This window comes from Phalaenopsis equestris, unplaced genomic scaffold (assembly GCF_001263595.1).
Source record: "Phalaenopsis equestris unplaced genomic scaffold, ASM126359v1 Scaffold000277, whole genome shotgun sequence".
NCBI lineage: Eukaryota > Viridiplantae > Streptophyta > Magnoliopsida > Asparagales > Orchidaceae > Phalaenopsis > Phalaenopsis equestris.
Window position 1 is genome coordinate 246,993 of NW_018164719.1, and position 11,194 is coordinate 258,186.

Genomic DNA, 11,194 nt, shown 5'->3' on the forward strand with positions numbered 1-11,194 from the left:
GCTTTTTAGTAGAAGAGCTCCTCTTCTCTGAGCAAATAACTTACTTTCTTTTTAAATTTTCAGATCAATACTTTGATACAAATTTGATACGATTCAACGTTAAATTTTTCACTTTTTCCACATAAATTATGACAAAACATCAAATCAAAACAATACAACACTAAAAACTTCCGCAAACACATAAGATAAACACCTACAATTTGAGGGTTAGGCTATCTCTCCCGATTCCTACAATTTGAGAGGTAGGAATCTCTCTCAAATTCTAAACTTAAGATACAAGACTCAATCTCATGCATAAAACTGAACCCTAAACATAATAATACTATTCACACCGAAAAGCAATAATAATAAAAGACTAACTTACCCCTAGGCTTATAAAAGATGAAATTGCCTTTAGGCGTAGCAATTTGTAGTTGTAGTTTTTGTTTATTCAGGTGCTACTCAGGAGCCTTCATTTCCTCCCTGCTACAGTTCAACGCCTTTTCCGCATTTTTTATTGTCCCACAACCATGTGTGTCGTCGTTTTTGTGACCAAGCCATTTCAGGTTTTTCGCTGTTGTGGAGTCGTTCGGACCTCCTGAGCCACTACTTGCTATCCTCTTACCATATATTTGATTTTCTTATGTTTTAAGTTTAGTTTTTGGTGAGAGTTTGTTTAGGACAGTCGCCAACATCCGCTTCTCCCTTTGAGGGCTATATTTGAGAGATTGGGTGGTGCTCTTGCTGTTTCTCTCTTCCGAGATGGTGATGATCTTCTTCTATCCCCTTTCACATCTTCCCACATCGCTCCTGACTGCCACTTCCCTGTTGTAACTGTTCAGAAAAGCCTTTGTTGGTTGTTTTCTGTATTTTATGCTTTCCAGCCCCCTTCCCACTCCTTGGCTGCCATTCCAGCCGCCCTTATCTAGTTCCCTTGTCGCCTTGCTGTTGTTCCGATCACAAGAAACTCCTCTGTGCAGCCTTGGCTGTTGTTCCAACCATTCCGAACCACTTCAACACCACCTAGTCACCGTTCTAGCCCCTCCCATGTGCTGCCATCGCTATTCTAATCCTCCATATACCCGTTGACATTCTTGTTTCAACCTTCCATCTTCGCTACCGCTGCTGTTCTAGCCTCCCCCATTGCTGTCATCATTTTTTACAGTCGTGCGACGTCAATATCCGTTATGTACTTGTTGTTCAGAACACATAAAACTTTTGACTACTTGTTTTCTGCTTGCCAACCACCTCGTCCATCATTCCGTCACTTTCCACCCCTCACCTATCTCCACCACCACCTCAAGGGCCATCCTAATTTGAGTTGGATTGTTGAGTCTCTTGTTTTTTTTCTTTCAAGTTTGTTAGTTGTAATCGCTTATTGACTTTATTAATAATAATATTTGTTTGTCTATTATTGTTTGGGTTAACTATGGTATCATTTGGTGTTAGAACTAGTGTAATCCTAGTTCTATCATAGAGTTCTAACATCTGTCGTGTTCAAACCTGTATGCACACCCACCCTCCCAGAAAAAGTTTCCCCTTTTTTTCCACTCAAACCATCTTTATACCTTACATCATCTCTACCTGCACGCGAAATTCTAACCATGCAACTGTCCGAGACAAGTGTTAGATGTCAATCAGGAGTTTACCATGGAAGAGATACATCGATAACTCCACCGAGTGCTACAACCACTCGATAAACTTGAGGAAAGGAAATAATTCAGGGGGCTCACCCAAACTCCATTCGATTATAAAGATGAAATGTTTGTCAGAGGATATAGAGGTGAAATGTCTTTGAACGATTTCAAAGATGAAGGTTTGCTCAAAAGAATTGACTTGAAATATCTGAGAAGTTAGGATTTTGAGAAAACGATGTATTTGCCACAATTTGACAGTCGCTTGGATCCAGATGAGTTCATTAAGTGGCTTCAGACCGTGGAACTTTTTCTGAGTTCCAGGACATTCCCCAGACGGAATGGTGAAATTAACTGCCAACGAGTTTAAGAAGAGTGCATTATTTTGGTGGCAAAATTTGAAGCGCCTACACTAGCGTAATGGAAAAGATAAGATCACTATTTGATCCCAAATGAAACCAGATATGCAGCACCAGTACTTACTAGTTCATTGCGGACATAATGTACAGACCCTAGCTTCAAAAATGGAGAGAATATTATCGGATGACCACCATATTTTATAGGCAGAGTTCAATACTTGGATCTTACATTAAGAAGTGTAGTCAGGGGAACATCCAAGCCAACCCCACCTTGGGAGGCATTAGGTCTGAGTGGAGAACGAGGGAAACCATTCCACATGCCTAAACTTGTCCCAACCAGGAATTGTTTCAAATGCCATGGATTTGGACATATCGAATCAGATTACACAACCACAAGAATGATCTCTTTCACGGATCAAGGAACAGTTGAAATAAATTATGATCCAGGAGAAAATGAATATATCAGAGAGGATGCTTAACCTCCAGCTGCCGAGGAAGAGACGTCGACTATTCCAGTTGAACCCAGGAGAGACTCTAGCTAAGTTGACGGTAGCTGTTTTAGAATGTAGTGAGTCGAGTTGATAGGCGTTCATGCAGAGTATGAGATTGTGGTGTCTCTAGGTACTATTTTTCAAGCGTTGGGAGGAGCATCAACATGAATGACCTTAGATGTCCAAAAGAGCCATGAGTTTGAGGAGTAGATACCTGACACAGAGGCATCCCCAAATAAGAGAAATTCAAACTTTTTAGATATATAGACTACTTTTTGAGTTGCCCCTGCAGAGGAGACTCCATTATGTACGAGATGAGATTTTTTGTGCCACTTCTAGAAGCCCATAGGGAGTTATTGGGGTATTAAATTTATTTCAACTGTGTATCATAGATGCCAGGTCGAAAGAATGAAACACCGCGTTGGAAATTGTTTTAGGAGTTTAGTGGGAGAGAAAATTCTATAGTGGGATCCATGTCCTACCAGAGAATAAAAAGAGATTTCTCGTGAGTGGTTGCTAATGAGACTGACTTAGTCTGTCATAGACAGCATCCTTAAGTTGATTCCTCTTCACATACTTGTTTGTCAGATTTGTCCAACGGAGCACGAGAAGTGGGAGAAGCATGTTACAGATGTAGTGGCTCAAGGCCTGATTCGCGAGAATACTTATTTATATACAATGTCAGTTCAGATTATGCTAAGAGGATGGATACCTATGTTATCATGATGTGCTTTGGAATGATGCTACTGACATGATTGACTTACCGGGAGCTTGCAACATTGTCGTTATCTTCCGTGATATGTTACAGTTGTGCAACCATGTGGGCCGCCATTTTTGTGCCTGGACCAAACTGGCCCAGGTTTTTCTATTTTTTTGAGTTCAGCCGGCACTCTTGGGCAATCCTTGCATCCTTTTACTATATATATATTTTCTTATGACGCAATGGAGAAAAAGGATTCATGTAGCCGACCCCACGTAGTGGGATTAAGGCTTTGTTGCTGTTGTAGTCTAGGCTTACTTTTTGGCGTGAGTTTGTTAGGGCAGCCACTGACATCCGTTTCGCTCATCGAGGGCTGCAGCCAAGGGATTGGGCGGTGCTCCAACTATATCTCTTTCTCACGTGGTGGTGATTATCTTCCCCTATTCTCTTCCACATCCTCCAACATCACTCCTGGCCGCCCCTTCTCTGTTGTTTTCTGCAGTTTCTACTTTTTAACTGCCTTACCCTCCCCTTGGCTGCTGCTCTAGCTGCTCATATTCAGTTTTCTTGCCGCCTTGTTGCTGTTCTGGCAATGAGAAACGCCCCTCTGCAGTCTTGGCTGTTGTTCCAGCCATTCCGAAACACTTCACCACCACCTAGTCACCTTCCCAGCCCCTCCCACGTGCTGCCATCAGTGTTCCTGTCCTTCATGCCTGTTGTCTTTGCTGTTCCAGCCCTGCTGTTCTAGCCTTTCCCCTTTGCTGCCATCATCTTGGTTGGATATTTGCTGTGTACTTGCTGCCTGGAATCTAGAAAACTGTTGTCTTGTTGTTTTCTGCTTGCCAACCACCTCGTCCACCATTTCTCCACCTTCCACCCCTCATCGGTCACCATCACCAGCCCGAGATCCACCCTAATTTGAGTTGAATTGTTGAGTTTGTTGTTATTTTTCTTTCAAGTGTGTCAGTTGTAAATGCCTATTGGCTTTATTAGTAATAATATTTCTTTATCTTTTGTTGTTTTGGTTAACTCCGATATCAGAGTATGGACATGTTTTCCTCAGACATTTAATCATGTTTTCTTTTCTTCTTGAAGAAATACTGACACATGTATCATTCCACAAAATATGAAAAAAAAGTAAATTTTCTGTGAGATGGATACTGTAAAATATATGGGCTGTATTATTGATGCAATATTTGGGAATATTGCATGGAAAGAACTGGAAAGTTGGCCAGGGTTGTCTTTTTTTTAAAATACTTTTCTATTTTCACGAGTCTACCCATTGTGGTACTTTGGTCAGCGGAGTTCTTCATATTTCATTCATAAGAAGTAGCTTTTTATTTTTTGCTCTATTACTTGTTCTATATTCTATTTTAAATGCGGTGATCATGATTTCAGGAACATAAGGAGGCTTGGATTTGAAGGAGGGCATATCATTGACCCCGATCTGGTGTGATGTTTGAGATTTGCACTGCTTTGAGCTAGATTTCAATAACTTTTTTTTTTATTTTAATATAAGATTTTTATAATACCCCGCAAGCTTACAATATGCTGTATTCCTAGGGGGAATTGCTTTGCCCCGTATGCCGCAGATTTGCAAATTCAGTCCTTCCCGCTGTGCCTTGCCCTGCTGATAAATATGGGAAGAGTGTGGAAGCCTCTCCCAAAATTGCAGGAGTGAGTAACGTCTCCCAGCTTCCCCTGGCATTATCTCTTCTTCACAGTGCGGGCCAAAAGGCTGGACATGGGAGATTCCTTAAAAATTCTTTTGGCAAACTGAGAGAAACTATTAAACCAGCTTTGGAGCCTTCGCTGCACAAATTGTATACACTATATTATCCATATAATTATAATGATTTATCATCTTCTGGAAGGGTCAGTCAATCATTAGTGCTATGGGACACCCTCAGGTATTCCCTTGTATCGACAGAAATTGCTGCTCGTGGAAGGGTGAGGGCATCAACTGCTAATTCTACTTTGAAATCTTTATATGGCGAGCTTCATTCTTCTAGTGGATTTATATTGCCATCGCTGCTTAATGTTGCTAAAAGCACTTGTAGTTCGAATTCGATTGAAGTGCTCCTTAGGTTTAGAGGCATTCAACTTTTGTCAAAATCTATTTGTTTTGGCGTGTCAGAGGATAGCAATTTGTCAAATTCCGACAAGCGAAGAGGTGTAGTTTGTCAGTATTTTTTTTTTTTTTTTGTGCAATCAATTTCTGTAAAAGAAGTGTGATACTGAGAGTTCAACAGTAATCTTTTCATGAAGGATATGGCTATTATTAACTTATCCAGTTTTTATGTGTATTGTAGTACATATCTGGACTGATTTCCATATTCTCCTTTAGTAATTTTACATAAATCAGTACTTCAATAGCCAACTGTTGAACTGGTAATCCATGAAGTGGTTAATGACGGATCATTCGTTATCTTCCACAAACACTTCAATATTATTTTTTCCACTTTGTCAGTATTTCTGCTTCACCAGCATAGGAAGTGATCATTTTACTATCATCATTCATTTTTTTTTCCCCTACTCTTTACAGGGTCATTAAAACTGGAGCATACTGAAAGTGGAGAATCCTTTCCAGATATTCAATTTTGGAAGAGAGCTACTGATCCAATCCTTGCTCACGATCCATTTTCTTCATTAATGTGGGTTCTATTTTGTCTTCCATCTTCTTTTATGCAATCCAATGAATTCTTTATCCCTCTGGTTCATCTCTTCTATGTCGTTTCTCTTATTCAGGTACTTAAATATGTTTCACAGCTAAAAGATTTTGAATCAATAAAGTTTTTTAAAAACTTTTTATTTTCATATTTGTTCTGAGTCTAATTTGGTTTCACATTTTCAGTCTCTCATTACATGCTATTGCAAAGATTTTTTTGATGCATCACATTTCTGTGATTCTCTTCTCTGTGATTTGTGCAAAGTGTTGGGGAAATCTTCACGAGTGAAGAAATACTTTGTTTCAAACTATATTGATCCTTCCTGTCATCCGAAAGATATGATTCGTAGGTTAACATTTCCTTTTCTTAGACGATGTGCATTACTCTGGAAGTTACTACAGTCATCAAACACAGCTATTTTTAATACTTCAAATATCTGGGAAGGATTAAATCCACATGCAAAGACTGATACATTGGAGGTTGACAATGCTAATTACTTTAGAATGGAGCTTGATGGAATAAAGGAGTTGGAGGATTTATTTCATGTTTCATCATTTGAATTGATTCTTAAGGATGAAGTTGTGAATTCCTTGGCTTTGAAATGGTGCAAACACTTTTGTGATGAATTGAAGACGGAGAGATCTTGGGGCATCTTATATTATACTCCTGCAGTACCATTTAAGTTGATGCAGTTACCAAGGATCTACCAACATCTTTTGCAGAGGTTTTGCACAAAATAATTGTGTCTTCTAATTTTTTTACATTGCCCATTCAAGTTCCATTTATTGTTGTTCACTCAATTTTTTGTCATGGTTTTATCAGGTATGTTAAAGTTAAGTGTTCTGAATGCAAATCTATTTCAGAGGAACCTGCTCTTTGCTTGCTTTGTGGAAAGCTATGTTCTCCAAGCTGGAAATCCTGTTGCAGGTCTGTATACTTGGTTTTTTTTTTTTTTTTTTCTTTTTTTTTTTTTTTTTTTTTTTTTGTTTATTTGCTCGTTTTCATATTTAGTGCAATCCTGATTCATTTGTGATTATCAGATGCATTTCCTATATTTTTGCAGGGCAAGTAGATGCTTAAACCATGCAATTTCTTGTGGTGCTGGCATTGGCGTGTTTTTGTTGGTCCGGGTATGCCTAGATCATGATGGCGTTTTTTTGGATCAGGTTTTTTATCGTGTTAGATTCGTAATATAAGTTTTACCCTCTTGTTTATATTGCAGAAAACTACGATTTTACTTCAGCGGTGTTCAAGGCAAGCTTTTTGGCCGCCTCCTTATTTAGATGCCTTTGGGGAAGAGGTAATTAGGATACCAGTATTGAGCTTTAGTTCAATGTATATTGATAATGTGCTCAGTCGCTGATTTTCTTATCTCATATTTTTGAATATATACTTGAAAGCAACTTTTTCCAGATACCTATTTTTCTTCACAAAACTCTTGCTCACCACCCTGCCCCCAACCGGACCCCGACCTTATCCTTGACCTGCACCCCCACCTTTCCATACCAATGTTCATGTATGCATTGGGCACACTTGCTCTACAAAATATTTCCTCCTCTTTTTATTGATGTTCATATATGCATCAATCATGTATGCTTATTTATTTTTGTTTGTGCTAACATGTGGTTCAATTTGTCAGTTAAAACCACTTCCATTGCTAAGGCTATTCTATCTTGGTTGCGAACCTTTTTGGTCAAAAGTTTAAGGACTAGATGTTACTTTTGCTCTGCCCAGTTTATGCATTAAGATCAGCAGCAAAACAAATACATCATTGCTTAGTTTTGTTCATAACTCAATAAATGCAAGACTCTATGATATAACCCTATCAAAAGAGTGAAACTTTATCATGTATGTGCAGTTGCTCATTAGCAGTTATTTTGTTTTATTGTTATTTTTAAACTTATCAGCAATTGTTAAGTCTTACTTTCATACTAATCAAGCTGGCTTCTGTTTTGGGCCTTAACTCAGACCCATCTTGATACCGATTCATCCAGAGATGCAGACAGATCAATGTTCTGCTGGCTTACCTAATATGATCAACGACCCACTTAATACTAATGACTATGTTAAGTATACTTCACAGAACATTAAATTTAATCCATTGGTCCAAAATGTATTCCTGATGTGACACTTCTTTAGATTTTTATTTTATACAAGCTCATATTCCCCTTGCCTATCAACGGCCCTACTTACTACTTAAGTGATCCCTTCTTGTGCCCTCTATATCATCTCCTACCATTGTTATCACCGACACAACCTACTTCTTCACAGAACATTAAATTTAATCCGTTGGTCCAAAATGTATTCCTGAGTGACACTTGTTTAAATTTTTATTTTATACAAACTCATATTGCCCTTGCCTATCAACGGCCCTACTTACTACTTGAGTGACCCCTTCTTTTGCCCTCTAAATCATCTCCTACCATTGTTATCACTGACACAACGTACTTCTTTCTTGCTGTTTATACCTCCCTTTTAGAGGCTGCTAATGATAGAGAACACTTTACCATCTCCCTTACATGGAGCGCAGCCCACAAAGATATGAACCTTCTCACTAGGCTATAACCAGCTTCTCAAGTCTCAAGTCTCACAAAAGTTACAACCACAGCGTTACAACAAACACTAATTTGGCAAAAGCCACTACCACCGGCCTTCCAATTTTTCCTTATTTCTTTGTTGCTACCAAGTATTCCCTCGTTAATCTTCATTGATGGTGTAGCCGAGGGCAATCCCTTTTAGATCAACGTGAATGTTGCCACTTCCACCTTACTCTTTGTTTGACTCTGTATTTGTTGACACTTTTATCTGTCATCAACCTTGCTGCCTTTGCTGTCATCATGATGCCTCTATCCTCACACTAGTCAATATCGTTGATTCAAAATATATTCTTATAGCTGTTAAATGCGTTTTGAATAATATTTCTTTTAAAGATAGCTATGACACACCCCAACTAAAGTGGGCGTTTGATCTAGGTTTTAAAGTCTTATCACAAAGAAATTAATTCAAATAAAACACACAAATTAAAATAAAACAAAACAAAAATTAACCAACAGGTGATAGTGATTGTACATAAATGGCATTGCATAAGAGATTTGAATTCTATGCCATTTCATTGAGGACCTTATATCTCATCAATCGATCAATTATTATGATTATTCTATGATCATTATTCTTTTATATTGTATGAATTTTATTTGAAGCTCTCCTAGATTTGTACACAAACTAACAAATGTTAGAAGGAAACAAAAAACAGCTCTATCCAGTTTTTATCAAGGCATCAGAGCACTAAGGTTTTTTTCTTTTCCTTTTCTTTTTTTTTTATTCTTTCTTATATTTTCATTATAGCAACCTTCATGATTGCATTACCACAATCACGCAACCTTCATTACGTCTCTCTCTCTCTCTCTCTCTCTCTCTCTCTCTCTCCTATTGTTATTATAATTGTAACCGTCATCATTACATTGTCACAAATATTTTCCGTTGTTGTGAACTTCCTGCTTGCATTGCTCTAAAGTGGTCCTATTATTGCAGCCTTCATCGTGAATTTCCACAAATTTCTTCATCATTGTAGACTTATTTTTGCATTATTGAATTTCTTTGTTTTTAATTTTTTCATATGAATAAAACCACAATTTCCTTCTATAGATAATAATAACAGTACCTACATACTTCTGGCCTTAGGACTCTTTAGAATTGGGAGATAAAATCAAAATCCATGGTATAGTTACAAACATCATTTAACATATCGGTTGAATGAAAAATACTATCTAATATGGATGTGATTGGTTTGCAAGTTCTTATAGGGTCACATAAAATGCACCAAAAGTTGGGGCAAATTTTTCAGAAGTTATCAGGCAACCTTGGCATGTGCAACATGCTTTTAATCGTATTAGAGGGTGTGAAAAAATCAATCTTCATCAAATCCACCTCAATTAATTATGCTTCCATCAAACCTGCCTTATTCATTTTATGTCTCATCAGAGATATGTGGGATTACTAGTGTCTTCTCATTAATCTTTAGATTATTGTAATTACTCTATAATTATTATAGTATCACCTCATTAATACGTGGACTATTATAATTATTATGTATCGTTGTTCTTCTATGGTGATATATATATATTTAGATGTTCTGATTGGAATGTATAAATGCTACACAAATGTTGGAATGAAACAATCCAGTTCTCTTAAATTTTTATCAGAAATTATTGAGCTTCTTGCAATTGTAATTGAACTTTTATTCCTTTCTTTTTCTCTTGCATTCAAAGTTGTAGCTGTCTTTCAAATAAATTATTTATTACTCTGTTTTTTTACACTTTCATTGTTAATTCTTCCTGTTGTAGTTCCAGGTTTGATCTCATATTGTTCATTTTTATCATTTGTACACTCCCCTTTATTGGAGACTTGGCTTATCAAGGCAGTTCTTTTGATTTCCTTAGAGATTTATCATACGCTACAGTTTCTTTAGCTGTATTTTCTTGTTTATGATAGAAGGCCAAGCAAAAGGTCAAGGGAGTAATTTGATAGATGTTTGATTTTGGCCCCACTCTTAAAGTAATGATCTTAGGACATTACTCATCAATTCATGATTCGTTTATTCTTTGTCAAGGGTTTATAGACTATTAGTGATTCCGATCTAGTGCTACTTGACAATGTGGTATGGTCAATGAGTGAGGAGAGTTGTAGGAAGGTGACAGAGAGGAAATTGGAAGCAAAAGTCAGAGAATCAGTGCAACTAAAGGCTGGACAGTAGCGGATAGTAGCTGCAGCGAGCCGGTAGCTGATCCCGAGAATATAATTGTGTAAAAATTATAAAGTTTATGATTAAAAATTTGATCAATTAATGTTGGGATGTCGGTCAACTTTTTGGATTGATTTGTTTAGATTTTGAAAATATGAAAATATGAAAATAATTTTTGAGATTTAATTTAAATATAAAAGATATATAGTTTGAGTTTTAAAAGTAGTATGTTTTAATTTTTGAAAAATGAGACCAAATGGATCTCATTAGTCTGATAGTTTGCATAATCGTGTCCGATACCGCGAATACTACACCCTCCCGAGAGATAAGTGTAGACCTCAGCGATAGACCCACTCCTGCAAACTAAGAGATTTGTGACATCCGTTTGGTCTGCGAACCTTTTATGTATGACCGACAAGTTCCCCTATTTAATACAAAGATTAAATAGGGTTTATTTTACCTGGGTTCCAAGTTCCCTATAGAGGCAAGCCCCTATAGTTAATTACATCCCAAATGACGGGAGTCACTTGAGAAAACTCTCGATAATGATCAATGGTTCTAGTCTTCAAGAATTCAAGGTTCAGGTTTTCAAGGTAGGATGAGAAAAATCAAGTGGGAATG

The 11,194-nt window shown here is 37.5% G+C and overlaps 1 protein-coding gene across 6 annotated transcripts in view; it reads left to right on the plus strand.

Annotated features, from left to right (window-relative positions):
• Nucleotides 1–11,194, plus strand: part of LOC110024871 (E3 ubiquitin-protein ligase PRT6) — a 67,872-nt gene that overhangs the window by 38,074 nt on the left and 18,604 nt on the right. For all 6 annotated transcript variants that reach the window (XR_002294060.1, XR_002294062.1, XR_002294061.1 and 3 more), the window contains exons 10-16: nt 4,562–4,613; nt 4,727–5,336; nt 5,709–5,911; nt 6,018–6,556; nt 6,655–6,759; nt 6,896–6,962; nt 7,055–7,132. Coding sequence is in view for 1 of the 6 variants with exons in the window: in XM_020725056.1 (XP_020580715.1) it covers nt 4,562–4,613; nt 4,727–5,336; nt 5,709–5,911; nt 6,018–6,556; nt 6,655–6,759; nt 6,896–6,962; nt 7,055–7,132 (1,654 nt within the window). In the remaining 5 variants the exon portion in view is untranslated. The remainder of the gene's footprint in view (nt 1–4,561; nt 4,614–4,726; nt 5,337–5,708; nt 5,912–6,017; nt 6,557–6,654; nt 6,760–6,895; nt 6,963–7,054; nt 7,133–11,194) is intronic.